This window comes from Cyanistes caeruleus, chromosome 19 (assembly GCF_971803275.1).
Source record: "Cyanistes caeruleus chromosome 19, bCyaCae1.hap1.1, whole genome shotgun sequence".
NCBI lineage: Eukaryota > Metazoa > Chordata > Aves > Passeriformes > Paridae > Cyanistes > Cyanistes caeruleus.
Window position 1 is genome coordinate 8,080,769 of NC_141719.1, and position 20,072 is coordinate 8,100,840.

The window sequence follows — 20,072 nt, forward strand, 5'->3', positions numbered from 1 at the left end:
CATGGTTCATCTGCTGTAATCAGGGTAAAATGGCAGCTGTAAGAGCACCGCTTGCAGTCAGGAAGCTTCCCACCAGGTAATCTCTGTAACAGCACCAGCATGTTGCTGACAGAGTGTACCCAGCCACTGTGTTTACACACTAATATTAATAATGAATTCTGCACTATTTGGTCTCTCCAGGGATTCAACACAGAAAGCTGGGTGGGCTTTCATTTGTTTCCAGCACTGTCTGGTCTGTTGGGCTTCCTACCCACAGGGTGACCACCAGCAAATACAGATTTGCAAAAATAAATCAACTCCCTCCCATTACAAATTAATTCACCAAATTATATGTACAGGCCCTTGTTCCATGTCCACTTAACTCAGTTAACTCAGGAGGCATCTTGGAACACTGATACCTACCATTAATTTTTCTTTTTTTGACCCTTGTGTGTTGCCCTATTGCATAGAAATAAACTAAGGAGCAGTAAGTGCTTTGTAAAAATTGAGTGAGAACAGCTCATGTACATAAGATGCAGAAGTTAGCAGCAGAGAGAAAACAAGAAGTCCCATAAAACTAGATTATCCAGTCTGGCAGTTCTACAGAGCCAACAAGAGTTTTGCAACAATTTTTTTTTTAAACAAGGGAAGTTCATTGAGCAACACACTGATCAAGATCCTTTTCGTTACCAAAGTGTGTTCATTTCTTCTTCAAAAAACCTCTTGACACTTACTAAGTGTGGCTGCAAAGCAATGCCAGTTGTGATACCCTTGTAGACGAGGACTAGGCAGGGTATGTTTGTGTCAGTGGAATAACAGAGACCAGTGAGTTTTTCTTAGCCTACAGCAGCACTAAATGAGGAAGCTGACAACTTGCTTTTAGGCAGGGCTGTTCAGAAGAAGGAGAGGTCTAAATTTAAACAGGAGATGGGAGAAAACCAAGATCCTTCATGAAAATACTTGGCTTAGCCCTTTCTACTCTAAGAAGATCTACAAAAGCCTTCTTTGCCCATTTAAAAAGTTAACTTTTTGTCTGATAGATCTGATTTCAAATACTAATGGCTTCACAAAGAAGAACAACTGGTTGGTAATGCAGACACCAGATATGCACAATCCATATCCCACCACTTCAGCTCACCTACTAAACTGACAGAGGACAGAATGATGCAGTCACTGACTCCTTCCATTTGACCCTTTAATTTATTTCTAGAAGTAAAGGTGCTACTATCATCTCTGCCATACAATCAGAGTTCCACTAAACAAAATTTGCACCAAATACGAATTTTTTCATCAAGACAGAGCTAGCTCTGCTCAGTAATTAAAATTACAAAACTACTTCCAGTCACTGAACAATGTTAAATTCCTTTACACAAGTGCAGTTCCTTTATTTAAAAAACTGTGCTGTTCCTAAACATCTGTTACAGAAAAATCCCCAAGGTTTGCACGATATGCTCTGCACCACTGAATGCAGGGTATTCCAGAGACAGAATCCTGCAATCCCTTTGCCATCAGCTCCACGAGCTGACACATCTATTCTGTTCTATGTTTGCTTATATTGCACTCATTCCCATAAAACATGATACTTACCAGTTATACTACTGCAGCTTAAACATCCAGGGGAAAAAAAACACCCTAACAAACAAGCAATAAACAAAACTGCCACAAACCTAAAAATAACTCACATAAACCTGGAAAATAGCTAAGAGTGAAATTATGAAGATGAACATGACTCTAGAAACACTGTAGCTTAATTCTGGAACAAGATTAAAATGAAAGAGAAAATAAAGTATTTACCAGATCCTACAACAGTTGGAATGGCCAATTAATTTGATTGTTATTTCTGATATTGAGTAGAGGGCATCAGGACATCTCCTGCTCACCTTCTTTTAAAGTCCACTTGATTGCTCCTGTCCTCTTGCTGACAGCATGCAAACTTCCATCCAGGGTTGAAACAAACAACAGTGTTTCTGGCACAGTTACTGAACTGGTGTTCTGGAAAAGAAAAACCCATATGATTAATACGATTATTTACTACAGAGTTTACTCATAACTGTCTGACAGTACATGGACTACAACATCTCTTCTTTTAAATGTACAGACTGAACAATTTTCTTGCCCCTTTGAATTCAGTGATTTTTTGTTTGGTTTAGTTTGCTGTTAACACTGTGGATCTTGCTGTGCTAAATTCCTCTAGAAACAGACTGGGAAAAGCTTTAACTCCACCTCTATTTTCAATTTGATATTAAAGTTTTCTTGCACTAAAGTTAGGAGAAACCAGAGACAGGGCTGACCTAGGAGAGGACTGACAAAAAGACCATTCAGTAAATTATGAAGAGTAAGGAAGTTCAGAGTAGTTCAGAGAACCCACATGTCAATGTCAAACCCATTCTCATCCCAGGTACACAGAACATACTCTGCCAGGTTCAGTCCCCTAGAAATGAAGAGACATCAGCTGTGTGGAGCCTGAATAAATACAACTGAACAATGACCAATATTCTACTGTGGCTGAGACAGATGGAGCTGCAAGCATTGTCAGCTGCTTCTGAGCAAGGGCAAAATATTTAGGATAGATGCATCTTAAAGTCTGGATAAGATCCATACTGTTAATTGTGTTAACTCTTAATTGTGTTTTTATACCTCATGTCTCCCAGTATTGTCTTTCTGCAATACAGAGTAAATAACACTGTTTAGGGAATATGACCCATAAGTATGAGCACATCTACAGACACCTCTAGGAAAGCAGCTGGCTGCAGGGTTCAAACCTCCTTCATGTCTCATTCCAATTCATTCTGCCCCTGGGGAGCAGTTTGGTACCACTGTTCTTCCTCCAGCCCAAGCAGCTTTTGAACCTGGCCGTTGCAGAACAAGGAATTTTATTAAAAGGTGTTCCATCACACAAAGCAGAAAAAGCATGTTAATTTAATGTCTGTTCTTCCTGCCTAAAGATGATCCCAGACATCCCAAGACTGACCCATTTCCATTTCCCAGGGCTCAAGTTTTTGCTCAAGTAACTTTTTATTTGCAGGCTGTATCTGCATTGCTCATCTGCGTGACACCTGCCACATTTCAAAGTTTCACAGCTAAATATAGTTCTTAACCTACCACAGAATGAAAATGTATTCATTTTACATAATTAATTATGTCTTCAATTACTTATGGTAGAAGCCAATTACTGGTCATGTTAGAATTACTGCAAAGCAAAATACTTTATTGCCAAATTAAAATAAAAGGAATAACTTTCTTTGAACAACTATACATTTTAGTGCAATCCAACTAAAGCATTATACTTTCAGGCAAAGCACAGAGCTAAAAGGATAATGTAACACAGTAGTAACTAGCCAACACTCAGGTTGCACCTATAAATATTGTACATGCTTCTTTCCAACCATAATCAGCTGCAGCAGATAATTGTAAAACACACAGTGCAGAAAAAATGAAAGTACAAGTCAACAGCACACAAACCATAGATCAGAAATAATTGCTGGAAAAAAAAAATTGGCCAGAAAAAAAATGGGAGCAGCATCTTAACATATAAAGATAATATTCATTACCTGATTATTAAATTATGCAGGCTGCACAGCCATCTGCACTTAAATAAAATATTTACATCTGGGGTTAAACTTTGCAGTGCTTGCTCAAACAGGAATAGTGTATAACAGTTCCTCTCACGCTGCCCTATGAAAATGCAGCTCAAGATGTTACTGATCAGCACTGAGCTCACAGTTTAGTTTCAAGCCTAACAACCTGATTGGGTATAAGAGCAAACAGGGGCTCTGTTGTAGTGTTATGAGAACTCAGTCATTTGTATTATTACTTTTGTTAAACTGTTGTAGCCACTGTATCAAAATAATTAATGAAAATTTTGTCCTTTAGGTCTTTTGTACATAAATTCCCCAAACATCTTAGGATGGTGTAGTTGATTTATCATCATTAGTCCAGTCCTTAAATCAGCATTTAACAAGCCAGATTCACTGCAACCAGAGGGGGAAGACACAACCCACACTCCACTACTGCAACCCTGCAGGGCTGAAAACCATCTGATTGTGAGGCTCAGTTTAGTGAACACAGTGAAACTGCACCTAGAGTGAAACAGAGTAAGTTGAGCAAGAAAATACAACTGTTAAAGACAGGAAATTCAAACTATTCAAGTTCCTTTAAATTGCAGGTGGGAATTTGACACCCAGAATGTAATGACTAGTGTTGAAGGTTAGTTGCAAATAAATACAACATACAGCAAATCCAACACATCTGTGCACACAGACTTAAGCTTGTTTTTCTGTCTCTTATTCTCTGTACAAGCCTTATCTGTTATCTTCTTATCTTACAGAATCAGTGTATTCTTCATAAACCATGCTCTCTTCCTGTCTTTGATTAAGAAATAAATGCATGTAACATTTTCACTAAAACTTTGCCTATAAAAAAATAACCACCATGAGTATGGTCAGGTATCATATATCAGGAATACACAGTGTATAGAACAGTTAACACTTGAACATCTATTTATTGTGGCACCAAGAATACAAAAATTGAGGAATTAAATGTGAGCTCTGAAACTCTGATCAAAACATCAGTAACCAGTGTTGTCTTCCAGATTATTGGCATTTCAGCAGGTTCCTAGGACTTGGGAGCAAACAGAAAGTACAAACATGCCAAGGGTTCCTCTTCATGCTGCACTCAGAGTAGGAAAACATTTCTGTATTTCCCTCCAGTCACAAGCTCAACAACAGAGAAAGAAAACCATAGCTGAAGAAGCCTTTGTGCAAGTTTCAGTGGGAAACCAAATGAACACCTGACTGTTGCCTAGACAGTTCTAGATAGTTCTCAGATATGACCAAGATCATGAAATCACAACAGCTTTTTCTAATCTTTTCAGTGAAGGACCCTTGGTGTGGGAGGGGAAAAGCACCAGTTCCAGCTACCATCCCATGGTGCCTGACTTGGTCAAGAGGAAGATGTGAACTTCCCTGGGATAGGAAGGACTCGTGGAATTCACAGGCACCACGGGAACAGTACCCTGAAAGAGCTATTAGGTCTCTCCAGCCAGGGAACCCACCTGCCCTGCTCCCTGTCCAAGGAGTTTCACTGGGACTGAAACCAGCACAGAGGCACTGGGATTCCTCTGACAAGGAGATCCTGCCACATGCATGCATCGTTTTCCTGTAAAAAACACAGATTTTCTGATGTTTTCCCTCACCTTCCCCCAAAGTCTACGTTTAAATTTCACTGCTTCTGAAGGGCCTTCTTGTATTCAACCATCAAAGCCACACTGATGTGGTCACTGCAACCCTGTGTGTTGAAGATAACATCTCCTTTGGGAAAGACAGAATATAGGGCAGATTTCATTGGTTCTTCCCTTCCTTCTAAATTTGTATTTGGACACAGATGAAATACATAAAATGCCATTATTAAAAATCTTCCATTCACTCCTAGTTTTCAGAGCACATGATATCATGCAGTTGACATTACCCAGCTGACCCTGGTGAAGCATTTGACCTGAATTTTAAAAATCCCCAATGACTCTGTAGATTTTGCTATGCAATATTACTCATTTATTTTGTTCAATATCTATGGTAGTCACTTGTAGAGGGCTACAAGTTAGTATAATAGTATGGAAACAAGGTTTCATTCTTTCAAATTGTATCAAGCAATAGATATAAAATGGAACAGATTATTTAAATAATTACTTGTGTTTCACTGAGACTGAGAAATTAAAAACACTTTATCTTGATTTTATTCATTATTTTTATCAGTTGCTAGAGACTGAAGTATCTAAGTTGCAAATATTGAATAGATTTTATTTTGAAAACAAAGCTTTGTAATTAATTGATTCATGGATTAATTAAGGCCTGGGATTAGCACTGCAATGAAAAGGTACAAAAATAATATTAAAAATACCCAAATGTTTTCATTTTTCTGTGAAGCATGTAAGAGCTTTCTCTACCACAAAAAGACATTGTAATCTCAGTCCTGAGACAGACTCTATAACAACTGGTAATGCAGATCCTGTCCTCCCTCCCTGCAAGGGTGAGGTCCCAACTGTTGTGATGCCATGCAAATTCTTAAGACACTTTAATTTCATATTGCAATTTTATTTCTAGGAAGATACAACTGACTCCAAGAAAAATATGTCAGAACATGAGGCAACTAAGCAAAAAGAACTTAATTTAGTTAATAAAGAAAATGAGACAAAGGAAAACCTGGTTTGGTTCTTCTTTCATTTCATCTGAGACTGCAACATCTGTTATAACAGATACCCTCTTTGGAATTCAGAAAGAGCTTCTACTGCCTTGACAGTCTGTACTCATAACAATCCTCCACATCAACAGCAATATAAGGTTAACAATTTACAGTATTTTGAAATTACTTGGGGACTGCTTTAGAATTAATTCTAATAATTTAATTCAAAAGACAGATTTTCAAGCTCTTATGTCAAATTTGACATAAGTTTTAAAGCTGACTGCTAATAATCCATAACAGCTTAAAATTTGTGACTAAACCAAAACCAACATTTTTAAGCTTGAATAGAAATAAGATAGAATCTAATAGAAAATCTAATAGAAAAAGAAATTAACTTTATGTATACAAGTTAAATCTCCCATAAGAATCTTCCCCTCAGTCTAGATCTACCATATCTTTAGATAAAATGTTATATAAATCCAAGTAACAAAATTACTCAAAACAATTCTGAAGGACCTGGCAGTCAAGCAAAGGTCAGTGAAAGCTGTAGAACAAGTTCTGGTGTGTGTATGTGGTGCAGTTCAGTGTCAAAGACGGTAACATCTCCTTTCACCCCAACAGCTCAAATATTTCTAAGGGTTAGGCAAGCAATGTCTTTGTTTGTTTTATTGTGTTAGAAGAAAACAGATCCCCATAGCAATAATTTTGTCCATTAATTCATCTGCTTATAAACACCATTCTTGAAATGAAGGTCACCATGCAGGCACAAATCCCACTGAAGTCAGTGGAAAAAGCAGATAGAAAACCAGGTCACTGAGTTCCTTGAGGTTACAGCTCTGTAAATACGTTTTGCTGTGGGGGTGATACCACAAGAGGTTCTTCAAGTATGAATAAAGAACAGGAAAACACTCCCCTGTGACCCTGGATGGGTGATGGTGTGTGCTGATTTCAAGAACTGTTACTGATTTCATAAAAATCATTGTGTGCTCATGAGTAAACAAACCAGTGCCATGTCTTAGCAGGGGAATAATTTTCTCTTTTCTGAGTCTCAAGTATGAAATCATATGCACCAAACTTAATGTGTTGGGCTGATAGATGATAAAGGATAGTTTGTTAACTATAATGGCCCACTAATTTCTTTGATAATGCCTGGCTTGCCCAATCAAAATGTTGACAACATACAAATTATCACTCAAGTTAAAAAACCCTGATATTCCTCACTCCATACTTAGCTTCATCTCCTTCAGGCCATACATTTTCATTTTACTCAAAAACCATTAAAAACTAACTTCAGCATTGACAGCACCAGACACTATCCTCACAATAACAAAAGGCCTATACCATCATTTATGCTACTGGAACCACAGCTGGTAAACCAATAAGGATGCAAAACAAAATATTTTTAGACATTAGCACATACTGTGAGCACTTGGCAAATTCATTACAGAAAGCCTATGAATCATTACCCTGGTTTTGACAGCTATCTCATTACACTGCCAGGCTACAGGCTAAAACTCCCTGTGCATGATAAAACCAGGCCATGAAGAAAGTCTTTGTAAAAATCAGTAAACTACTGGGGGGGTGTTTTCCAGTATAACTAATAATGACGTTAAGATATGAGAGTTGACAAAAAATATGTTTTATCTTCTTTAGAAAGTGAAATCAAATCTTCAGATTTTTTAATCTTAAAGTGAATTCTAACATGCCTTTGTTAGCCATTTCTCATCACACTCTAGCCCAGTTCAGTGAGTTCTCATTCACACACCCATTCATCCTGCAATGGAAAACAGAACAGTACAGGAGGTCAGCTCCACTTGTTCCCTGCCTGGACTCACCTTGGAGTGGTTTCTCCACCAGGAACTTCCAGCTGCGCTTTCACATTTGATTCTCTGTGTAAAACCCAAGTGTATTTCAATAGCCACAAGATCACCAACAACCCAACAACCCAAATGACAGCAGTTATAAACACATGAATTTATACTCCAGGACAGAGATGCCCATGATAATTTAGGTGCGCAAGACAAATTTACATTTCCCTCCCCCAGCAAAAAACACTCTAAACCAAACTATACTATTTTTTTGGAGCAACCAAGGAGATCCACAACTCTAATAAAACATGTGTTAATAAACTCAGTGCTTGAACATGTCCTCTGTAAACCTTCTGCTGTCTCACACAGGTTTTCACACCTATCAGTTCCCTGGCCAAACACTGAGATAAGGAACACACCAGAAGAAACAGCACCTGGCTGAGGCCTGGGTTTTTCCATGTCAGGTGCTGCCTATACAGTGTAACCCAGCACTGAAACCCGTCCCACCGGCTGCAGGAGGGGACAGACCCATGTTCCAAATGCCACTTTAATCCCAGGGAGGTTGGTATTTTTCAGTTGCACTGACTCCACATTAAAAGAGAAACAAACACAGTTTGGAACATCACAGGGCTCATAAAACCAAGGGATTTTTCACTCTAAAGAGAGCTGTACGTCATTACTGTGTAATAATGATAGCAACTGTAATTTACTGACAGCTCTACTGCATTTCTCATTACTCTATCTGAGATTTCACCCTTTTTAATATGCACCCATGCACTGGAGGGCAGTTCCAAGAGGTGCAAACTGTGACACCCAAATAGCAAGAAACAGCATTTTCCTGTCTGTAAAGGACAGTCAGGAAAAGAAGACCTTATATGAACTTATACAAACTAAAAAAAAACAATATTAGAGGTGGGATATTAGGTAACAAAGAGTACATTTATCAGCCAAAGAAGTTACAGAACAGCAGATCACCACCACTACTCTTAGAAGAAATCTACAGAAAAACAATCTGCAAAATCTTTAGGCAACCTCATGTTTTCACATTACCTCAACACCAAAATTGTATGCCAGTCTTTCTCATGGGAGTTTATTATTCAAATCATAAAACATGAATAGTTTTAAATAAGCCTCCAAAGTTAAATGGGTTATTCACAGGTGACTGGTAGTAAGCTCATAGAAATGAAAACTAGTTCTAAAAAGTGACTGAAGTACAGAACAGATTTCAACTTGGAAGTCATGGTGAGGATTCTACAGCTGGCAGAGCAAAAAGACCACAGTAAGAGCTAAGAAAACAAACAGAAATTAAGAACTCAGACACTGATCTCAGGTGAGATGGTAGGGCAGGGAAGAGGGAAGAGTGAAATCTAGAGAAAAAAATGGGCTGAATTCTGTCAGGGCATGAGTTTGGTTTCTTGTGACTATGCAAGTAAAATTATACAAAATTTAGTAATAATCTGTTGATGTAAAAATATTTTAGGTATTTAAAAATATTTCTTAATGTTCTTAATCAGGACTGCTTCTAAAACTCAGTGAGTTTCAAATCAGTGTTTTCCTTGCAAAATCTGAAACCCAAACCTGCGAGGACCATGAAAAGATGTCAGTCCAGCCTTACAGTCCAGTCTAAGATAAACACATTAGCAGTCTACAATAAAGATTGTAAAGTAATTTTTGTTGACAGTCTGCATTTAATTTTTTCCAGTTTCCTAATGAAGTAACAAGAGTAGGTATGTTACCAGCTTAACTACTAATGTGTTTACTTTACTTCTAAAGAAGGGGAGTGGAGCAAATATTATATCCCAGATGAAAAACAAAGCCTTCAGCTTTGCTTAACCTGAACTAGAACCCCATATATTACAGTAGCTTTTTCAGGTAACAATGAACAATCCATCAAAGAACATAACCTAAAGCTTTCTTGTGCTACACTTGACTATAATGGAAACAGTGAATGCCAGATGGCCTTTTCATTGTCTCCTGATCTGGAGAACCTGCTAACAAGGGCACCTTTCAGAAGTTAATTTCTGAAGTTAGCTATCCATCTCAGTACATGCACAGCAGACAGCACCCACTGTAAAGTACACTGTTTAAAATTATTACCTCTGTAAAAATAATCTGCTCAGCATTCCATCTGCTTTGCACCAGTTTCCCCATTCCATGTGATTTTATTGCTCCTCCTATTGCAATACCTTATAACCAACCTGGTTATTTTTAAAGAGGTTTTTTAGGGCCGTGACTCGTGCACTTTGTCTTTCACCTTTGAATTTAAAACTGTGGGTTTGGATACCAACCAACCACATGTACATTAATGCACATTGCTGCATTTGCTCTGGAAACAGAATGACCAAAATGCCAAGACAGTAAAGGGGGTATGCAGCCAGTCACGTGTATTTGGTTATCAATACATATACAATGTGAGGGTTTTTTTCCAGAAAAAAAACAAACCCCCTCACTCATTAAGGGACAGAGCAGACCTTCTAGCATGTCTCTTTGGTTCCTGACCCGTCTACATAGTTTCAGTTTACAAAAGTTTCTTTGTACTACTGTTTCAAAAGTTTCTCTGTGCTACTTTTTACAACTGCCTCCTGGGAAATTAACTGTATTTTTATATTGCTAGGATTATGATATACACGTCCAGGTTACATGCCAGGTGGGGCACAGCTGCAGGTACACGGCTGTTGGGCTGGGTCAGGCTGTGGGGCTGCAGCCCCTCGCCTGCGCACTCAGGGGCACAGGGCATTAGCGACAGTGGACAAGGAGGTGTGTTTGCTCTGCGGGCACCCAGCCTTACGCCAGCAAACCTTGGCTTACCCCGGCGGGAGTCCCCGCAGCTCCCCTCCCGCGGCCTTCCCCGTGCCCCGACTGCCCCTGCCCTTCCCCGGCCCAGCGGGCCCGGGCTTACCGCGAGTCTCGGCGGGAGCAGCAGCAGCGCGGCCAGGCTGAGGAGGAGGCGGCGGAGCGGCTCCATGGCTGCACCGCGGGGCCGCACCCCCCTCACGGCGCTGCCTCCGGAGCGGCGCGTCCGGCGCTCCCCGCGGCGGGCGGGGCGGGCTCAGGCACCGCCCGGCCGGGACACGCACGTCACCCGCGGGCGGACGGGCCGCGCCGCGCCGGGGACCGCGCTCAGGGACCGCCGGGGCAGCCGCCGGGTGAGGGCCCGGGAGCTGCCAGAGATGCTCCGCGGCTTCGCGCTGCTGCCGGAGCCTCCCCGTTCGCGTGAGCCCCGAACGACCCGCCGGCCGCTCCGGGGCTCGGCTGGCAGCCCTATGGGGAACCGCGGGGTGCCGTGGCAGCTGACTACTGCTGTTTTGTTTTTATTTTAAAAATACCTAAATTCAGGCAGCACCAGTCAGTCGCTTTCCTCCCCCGGCACCACCCTGCCCGGAATAATTGGGTGGGCAGGCGTTGGAAGGGGCTGCCCAAAGAAGGTGGTGGAGTCACCATACCTGGAGGTGTTTGAGGCATCTGGATCTGGCACTGAGTGATATTTAATGGTTTTGAGGCTACAGTGGCAGTGCTGGGTGGATGGTTGGACTTGATGATCTTAAAGGTCTCTTCCAAACTTGATGACTGTGATTCTTGTTTTCCTACTGATCTTGTACTCTTAGAACAGATCATGCCAAATGTATTTGGCATAACTCTTGCCTTTGACAAACTCGCTGTTAACCCTGTGCCTTGCAAGTCCATAAATAAATGCAAAAAAAGCCCCAACACGCCCCTTTGAACCAAAAAAACAGGTCCAGGCTTCTCTGAACAGATAAAAATAAACACAAAAAGTATTGAGCCAAATGGAAGAGGCTTTAAACAGAAGAGAGTAAATTTAGAGTGCCTGGCAAAGGCCCAGTGTTCAGCCACCTCTTTATATAACAAAGCCACTTTGTCCTTGTACGTATTGTTTGCTTTTTAACAGTGGTATCACTAATGGAGCTGCAGGGCACATGGAGTTCTGGGCATGCCATATGCACACACCAGCTCCCACAGTAAGTGTGCCTTTGATGGTGCCAGATGTAATAATCACCCAGAATCACAGGACATCCTGACCTGGAAGAGGCCGAGGATCACCGAATTCAGCCTGCACAGGACACCCCAACAATCCCACCCAGTGCCTTATGTATTTATGAATACATAAAAATATGCTGGAGCTACAAACCAAACTGTGATTCCAGTTCTCTTATGTATTTCTTTATGGTGGCCTTGACTTTTAAGAATTTGTGCCATGTGAGAATAAGCAAACACCTAAACACAGTGTGTGCTGTGGCAGCAGCACTCTGCTACATAACAGGAATTTATCAGTTACTGTATAAACGCTGTGGTGTGCCAGATCCAAACTGGAATTATTTCACAAGAGTGTCTTCCACGGCCTCACAGGAGATTAAAAAAAAATAAAACCGTTATGAGGTAGGAGGAGAGGCGAGTGTTGGTGAGCACCCTCAGCTCCCAGCTGCTCCCCTCAGGAACCACCTCGGCACCTACTTTACCAGGGCAGATCTGACCGGGGCCCACACTTTTTTTAATACTGAGCCCTGTTTTTTCACAGCAGTAAAGCACTAGAGCAAACTAGAAAGAGTACTACTGTTCCTGAAAAGTAGAAAAGCTGCCTCACACAACTGGGGGGGGCGACAAGAAGCAACCAAGCTCCCTCAGACCCTCAGCTTGACCTCCCTGCAGTGCCCCGCCCACCGCCCTCACGCGCAACTGCACCCAAATCAGCACGTGCCCCTGGATTCCAATTCTATTGGGCGAGACGAAGAGGGCAGGGCTAACCTCTCTATAAAGGACAGCGCGGCGGATTCTGGGTCTTTCTTTCGGCGTGGCCAGTGAGGTGAGCGGCTTGGTGGGAGCGGAGCGGGCGGATGGGTGGAGAGGCCGGGCCGCGGTGATGTCTCTTGACACGTGTTAGACTGCTGACATGCATGAAGCAAAACTACTGCTGAGCGCCCCGGCTGCACCCACCCTGTGGGGCGGCCGGGGTGTACCGCATCAATAACCTCCCGTTTTTCTCTCGCTGTTTTGCAGGGCCCGTGCGGCGACCGGCGGCCGGGAACGGCAGTAAATAAAGTCGTATCACCCAGATTGTGTCCGGCTGGTTCTTCCGCGCGTGTCTGCACTGCCTTTGACCCGGCGGTGCCCGCCTGGCGCCGCCGGCCAAGCAGCGGTGCTACAGCGAAGTGCTTGTTCATAACTGGCGCTGCTCGGCCCTACCCGGGCTGCGCTTTTAAAAGCAAGTGACATTTGTATGCGAGCGTGTGTTCCCCTCGCGGGGACACAGCGGTGCAGTCCGCGGCGGGTTCCAGATCCTGCCGCCTGCCCTTCCTGCAAGGGGAGCCAGTTCCGGGCGAGAGGGCGGTGCCTGAGCCGTTCGCTCAAACCCGCGGTCAGTGCGACTGAACGAGGCGACGAGTTCTTTTAGTATTCAGGGTTCAGTTGTAAAAACGACCTTGAAAAAATGAAACGAAAGTCACGGGATTCCTGCCTTGCTGTTGCAGGAGTAGAGCAGCTGAGTGAACCGGGTTGGAGGCAGGAGAAATACATCCAGGGCTGGGGGTCATCCATGCAACGTGGTCCAAAAAAACCCCTGAAAATCGGTATTTTACTGCCATGACTAACCTGCAACTTTTTAAAGGGCCACTTTTTTAAAAATATGTTATACTGGGAAGTACAGCATTTTCTGTCAGTACACAAAAGATCTGTAACCACACAGGATTAGACACAGAGGAATAAGGCAGTGTCTGGGCAGACTGTAAGGGATAATTAAGCTCCCAGAAGCTCTTAAAGGTGGCAGAAATGAATATGTCTGCTCTGCAACTGCTGGTAATCCTTTCACAGTTTTACCAGGTATGCAAACATGTTCTGAAAAGCATAATCCTTATTAATACTGACTGCTGTGGTGAACCTTAGTTTCATGACAGTAAAATTCACTTTAGCTTTTCCTTCTAGAGCTCAGCACTGGTTAACCCTAAAACTACCATGCCACAACCACCATATACATGTATATAAAAGTCTGCAAAGCACAGGGCACACTCAAATTAGGAAGCTTCATTAAAAACGAAGTTTTTAAAACAACTTGCACTAGATAGTGGCTAAATGCCATAGAAATAAAATTTACTGAATTGTTCGACATGGGATAAATTTATTTAATAAAACAAAGCAAGCAGATTGTAGTTATCCACAGTTTATGAAGTGCAATATGACTATCTTGTGTAATAAGTCTAAATCTGTTTACACATTAGTGCATCTAGTCCTTTGACTTTAGTTATTGCACATAGAAATTAACTCATATAAAAGACCTGCGTACAAGACATGCAGACTTCATGAAAGGCAAATAATGCCTACAGAATCAGCAAACCCCAGAATATACACAGCCTGGAATGGTCAAGGAGGAGTTCAGGTAACAAATATAACTACTAATATTTCAATTAAAGGTAACCAAAATAGGTGTTCAAATATAGAATTAATTTTAAATATATTAAATGCTAGTTTTCTTTCAGGCAAGGTGCTGTTTAAAAAACCTTCAATATAATAGTTTCATTTAGAGATGGTAAATCATCAAGTTATACATGGAAATTTTGATTTACATCAAATGTGACAACACAACTTACAAAAAATTTCTTTAAAAATTACTTAAAAACAAAAAATCATGTTATAAAAGGAGAGCCAAAACTCACCTTCTTTGTAAACTAAAACATTTTCTGATATCCATGAATAGTTGGCAACACTGAGTATCAGAAAAATATTATGTGTTAAGGAGTGGATATGTAGTGTTCAAACCTTGAATTTACTGCATACATTTAGCCTTGATTCATTACACCTGACAAATAAAAGGCAGTTTCCCCTTCCCCTTTAGTTTTGGCCACTAATTAGCAGAAAGAGTCTTTAATCATGATCAGCTCAAACAACTGCAATGCTTGAAGTCCTATGCCATAAAGTCCAAGAAACCAATGCATGGGGGTCAAAATCTGTCAGCCACAGCTGCTTCCACAAGCACCAGGTGCTGTCGTGTCTGGGGCTGTAACTGAGGATCTGGGCCCATGCTTTGGGTGTAAACACAGTGCAATGGAAAAGACTCACAGCAACAAACTCCTGTCAGAAAGAAGTCGGTGTTCCATCACAGCAAGAGGCTCTATGCACAGTTAGGTCACTACTCCTGGAGATGTGCAGTGTTGACACTTGGTGTGTGTGCTCATGTTTCTAGAAACATTCAGAATTAATCAGGAACCAAGGTGATTGTACCTCACTATAAGGCGGCTTGCTATGGTTTGGTCTCATGGCTTTACCAACTTTTTTTCCTCATTCACTAAAATCTGACAGTCCCACCTTCACTGATAGTTGTGTGTTTTATGGCTAATTGCTTCCCAAAAAAAAGCACAAGTTCTGTATGAAAAAAGTAATGTGTATACAGCACATTGAATCACAATATTACCTATACATCCAATTTACATTCTTTTATCCTGAAAGCATTTCATATTTCGATTGCTTGACACAAGCTATTGACTGCAGAAGTGAAAGAACATAAAACAGTTCATTCTACACCTCCAACTGCCTGAGAAAGAAAAATATTCTTCCAGTTTTATAAATTCATTCCTTATTTAGGATTTTTTCCATTTGGCACGCAGTTCCTTTGCTGCCAAACAACTTTTCAATGCTTTAATGCACATTAACATAGCATGAAAACAAGCTGAACAAAAGGTGCATCAACAAGCTCCTTGATCTGTTACATTTGAGTTCCTCCTCCCTCCCCACAAAGAACAGGTCACCTCAGCCTCCCAGTTAAAATCTTGATGGCAGCCAGTACAAAAATAAATCAACAACATAATGGAATGGAACTTCATGTAGCTGAAGTACACGGGAACAATAACCAGGCAAGTGAGCACACAGGAAGGGGCACAGGCAGTCTTTGGGAGGGGGAAAAGTGGCACAAGTTAAGGATGAGAACTACAGCACAGTTTATAAAACCATGAGAGTAACTTTTATAATACTGTAAACTGCAAGAGTCTTCACATGTCATGGTTGATCAGAGGCCTCCGTGCTCAGTTCTTGAGGAGGGCATGTGGAGGAGCGGGGATCCATGGCTGAGTGCATTAAAGGAATATAGACATCATCCATGTTTGGCATAACAAAGATTTTCTAGGAAAAAGATGCAGTGAAATGAAGTTACATTCTATATATCACTTGAAACCATAGTTTTCCAACTTTAGTTTAAAAAAATGCACATTTACAGAGAAAACCTTCTCAAGCTCTGCACTGAGTCAGTGCAGTGCCCATTAACTGAAACTATTTTGTTGTGTTACAGTTGTAAATGAAACCCAGAAATATGAATATCTCTGCATATGTCATTTAATTAAAGTGGAACTACAGAAAACATCACCAATTTTTCCTAATTGCTTTCTCAGCTCTTACCCATACATATACTTTCAAAATGCACTTTTACTAAAATAACTGGTTTTAATTTCTGGTTGACTGTATAGGTCCAGAATTGAGCTAGTCACTATTCCTATGCTACATGTATTTGGAGGGGGCTTCTTCCTTTTTACACTATGGTCAATGTGATTTTTAAAAATTAGTTTAAAGGAAGTAAAAGAGGAAGTTGTGCCTTAATTTTTTATTAGAATTATCCTAATTTTAGGCAATAGTTTGTCCCCCTATCATCTAAGAACATGTGGGATCATGTTCTTATTTGAGTACTATATATTTTACCATGGTATCTATTTCAAAGAAATGTCATTTTCATCTCTAAAACAGATTTCCACCCAGGTCTACACGAGTCTTGAGACCATCCCAGCAGTCAGTTTCAGCTGAGTTCTCAACATCTATCCCACTAGCTGGGAGCAGTGGAGGACATGACTAGTTATAAATTAAATAGGGGACGTGTGAAAATTAAACACCCCACCCCTTTAATTGACCAAAACTATCATCAATTAAAGGAGAATGTAAAGGAAACACACCTGGAACTCCTGTTCCAGTTTCCTTGCTATCCAATCTGTAACATGAACCAGAGTCACTTCTCTCTCACCGAGTTTTGGCCGTGCTTTTAACTCCAGGTAGGGAGGCCTTCGGAAGCCGTACCTCAGGAGAGAACACAGAGCAGGATTTATTACACACACCCTAACAAACTAAGTACTTAAACCTGTAAGAATATTCTCTTAATAACAGTTCCTACCTCATTTGCTACTAATTTGTACCTTGCCCAGAACCCACTTGAGCCAGGCTTTACTTTTTTTCCTAGTTGCAACCCCTCAGGTTACACAACTGAAACATTGCCCAGCTCTGAGCTCCTCTTACCATATTCTGTCAGTGGGTGGAGGTGGAATGTTAATCACTAGTGTTCCTCTGCACTCCTGTACTTCAACTGTTAGCAGCAATGGAGTATTGGAGACCTCTTCAATTTTCTTCTTAATAAACTCAGTCTCTGTTGCTTTCTGAAAGTATTTTGACTTTGTAATTTTATCCACAATTCTCATGATTTTACTTGTTCGATGTCCTCCAACATACCTTTAGATAGAGAATAGAAAAAGAACATCAAAATAATTTTCTTAACCCTATTTGCTAAGACAGACATGGATTTTCTATTAAATCATTAAAGTTTTTGATATAAAAGTTCTGAACAGATATGTGGCCAAGCAGTATGTCCTAGGGCCTGCACCCAGCAGCTGTATTCTGTCAGCTACAAGTGTCTGGCAGAAACTCCTTCCCAGATAGCTCTGGAAACACAGCATTTTTTAAAAACTGCAAATACACTTAAATCATTTATGCCAGCAAGCTGGCATGAGAAATGACAACTTGTCTACTACCATTCCAAAAAAACTGTCAAGACACTGATGCACCAAGATGTACACAAATCAGCAGCATAGAAAGCCCAACCATTGTGTCTAATTATTTAACTGTGTGTGCTGAACAAAAATGTTCTAATTTTAAGGTACTGTAGCATTTATGAATATAAGGACGCTGAAAAAGAAGAGGAAAACAGTTTTGGCAGTGGGTGGAATGATATTCCAAAAATGGTTAACTATGTCTGCAGAAAGTGAGCTTTTCCTGGCAATTGTGTCAGACAGCATTCCTGGCTTTTCAAACAGATGCTTTAAGGGCTGAATATGTCTTTTCTTACCCCTATCTCATGTTGGAATTACACACTCCAAAAATAGCACATTTGGTATTTTCCACACACTATATCATGTCTAATTGTGGCTCTTGGTGTCACATAGCAGAGATAATCTTTGTAAGGAAATGACATTTTCCTATCCAGGGAAAAAATAAAGTTATTCTTACACAAATTTCTATAGTTTTTCTTTAGCACAACATAAGACAAAAACTGTTCAGCTGATAAAAAAAGGGTAAATAAATTTTGACTTTGGGTTTTCATACTAGCTGTAGCTTTACCCAGAGAAAGAAGTTATTCTCCCATCAGATTCTATAGTGGCAGTGATGCAGATTTTTAATAGGTGTAAGAAATTTTTTTGAGTACTTCACATGAAGATTCTTCATTCTCCCTCTTTGTCCTCTTAATAAAGAGTTCTTTATATGATTTATGAATTTCAAGGAGATGTTAAATGCATCAATTGCGGTAATTCAAACAATTCTTCACACAATTTTCAAAAGTGTTCTGGAGTAAAATACTAAAATTCTCTGGAACACTTTGAATAAGTCATAAGTCTTCTGGTATATTCACTGTAAAAATCACTTGGATATGTTCAGACACAGAAAACATCATCAGACATTCTGGGCTCAGACATTCAGCTTTCTCACTGCATGGCATAATTGCAATCAGATGCAGAAAGCAAAAAATCAGAACTGCAGCCAAAACAAGGAATGATGTGGCATCACTGATGTTGGGAAATTTTCTCTGAAATCCAGGCACAGCATCAGAGGGCAGTATTGCACAGCCCAGACACATGAAGTCCTCAAGGAGAAAAAAAACCAACACAAAACTGAGCAAGAAAAACAGGCTTGAGTAACAGTTGTTTTCTTAAAGAAAAGAAAATGGAACTAAGGGATAGGCAGGATCAGTGTAGGGGTAATACTACCTAGAAAGGGTTTCAAGTCTTCACACAAAATCCTGTTCTTGGCTCTGCTACCAGGTAGCACACACTGGGAAGGACCCCAGAGCTTCTCTGGCCTTGCAGCAATCCAGTAGAGAAGGGACTGGGAGGTGCCCAGGGCAGCTGGGAGCAGTCCCTGCAGGGCTGGAGTGAACAGGGCTTCAGTGCTGCCCTCTGCCCTGGGAAAGGGCAACTGGGGTTGCTTGGACACACTCACACTCTGCCATTCTGGGGGACAAAGAGCATCACAGGACTGGCACATGTATCAGGCGTGGGGGGAGAGAAGGATTAACAAACAGCTCACCCTTCTGCTCCTGGGGTCACCTGCTTCTCTCCTGCCAGCTCAGGAGCATCATCTTCCTCTGAAGAGCCAGCACTGGAGGATTCCTCATCGCTGTCTGCAAGACAATATGCCCTTGGCCTGAAACTGAAACAATGCAATTTCCAGGTCAAATGTAATATCCTCAAATAGCTATTCATCCTGAACAGCTTTGGCTGACATTACAGGTAACTGTCCCCTTCCCTCTTTTATAAATGCTATCTAAAAGAACAAAACCACTCTGAAGCCAGTCTGGCAGAAACAGCTTTCAAAACAGAAATCTCTTTTCCCCAGTGGAACATAATCCCTCATGAAAGAGGCTGGCACGGGGGTGGCTATTCTACATATTCAAATCAGATGTGGAGATTATTCTAAATACATTTGGAAGCATCGCAGTTGCTGCTCATGGTTTTCCATGAGTTGAGCAGAATTAAGGTTGGACAAATAACTTTGTTTGAATGTTGTGGGGGAAAAAGCGAAGTAATAAATAAGTGTTTCGGATACAAAATACCACACAGTAGTGACTAATTCCTAGACTTAAACTGTGGAAGGTTTTACATACACAATCACAAGAAAAATTTCAAATCTTTTAAACGGATTTAAATGAGAGAAGGATACAGTGGATACACTTCAGAATTAACAGATCTCTACTGAATCCAAGTGCTTGAAACAGTTACACAACAGAGGCTTCAAAAGCATATGGGCTTTAGCCCTAGGGACTACACCCAAGAATATAATATTCTACTTTATAGCTGTGTC

General features: G+C 41.0%; 2 protein-coding genes and 2 non-coding genes across 16 annotated transcripts in view; 2 read left to right on the top strand and 2 right to left on the bottom strand.

The window, feature by feature from the left end:
* Window positions 1-13,347, bottom strand: part of ERN1 (endoplasmic reticulum to nucleus signaling 1) — a 34,847-nt gene extending 21,500 nt beyond the window's left edge. Inside the window, exons 1-2 of one of the 6 annotated variants that reach the window (XR_015278049.1) lie at window positions 10,864-11,010; window positions 1,860-1,971 (exon numbers count right to left, since the gene is read on the bottom strand). Coding sequence is in view for 1 of the 6 variants with exons in the window: in XM_023938761.2 (XP_023794529.2) it covers window positions 1,860-1,971; window positions 10,864-10,929 (178 nt within the window). In the remaining 5 variants the exon portion in view is untranslated. Of the gene's footprint in view, window positions 1-1,859; window positions 1,972-10,863; window positions 11,042-11,407; window positions 12,670-12,725 lie in introns of those variants that run through there. The other 5 variants (XM_023938764.2, XM_086857416.1, XM_086857414.1 and 2 more) reach the window with 5 other exon arrangements.
* On the top strand, window positions 12,835-12,897 carry LOC111937598 (small nucleolar RNA SNORD104). The gene has a single exon (XR_002868669.1). It is a non-coding gene; the product is annotated as a small nucleolar RNA SNORD104 (small nucleolar RNA).
* LOC111937599 (small nucleolar RNA SNORA50) lies at window positions 13,064-13,195 on the top strand. Its single transcript, XR_002868670.1, has one exon. It is a non-coding gene; the product is annotated as a small nucleolar RNA SNORA50 (small nucleolar RNA).
* A 724-nt stretch (window positions 13,348-14,071) lies between the features above and the next one.
* TEX2 (testis expressed 2) overlaps window positions 14,072-20,072 on the bottom strand; it is a 45,681-nt gene continuing 39,680 nt past the window's right edge. For all 8 annotated transcript variants that reach the window (XR_015278046.1, XR_015278047.1, XR_015278048.1 and 5 more), the window contains 4 exons: window positions 19,299-19,421; window positions 17,241-17,450; window positions 16,904-17,024; window positions 14,072-16,085 (listed from right to left, as the gene is read on the bottom strand). Coding sequence is in view for 5 of the 8 variants with exons in the window: in XM_086857408.1 (XP_086713534.1) it covers window positions 15,963-16,085; window positions 16,904-17,024; window positions 17,241-17,450; window positions 19,299-19,421 (577 nt within the window). In the remaining 3 variants the exon portion in view is untranslated. The remainder of the gene's footprint in view (window positions 16,086-16,903; window positions 17,025-17,240; window positions 17,451-19,298; window positions 19,422-20,072) is intronic.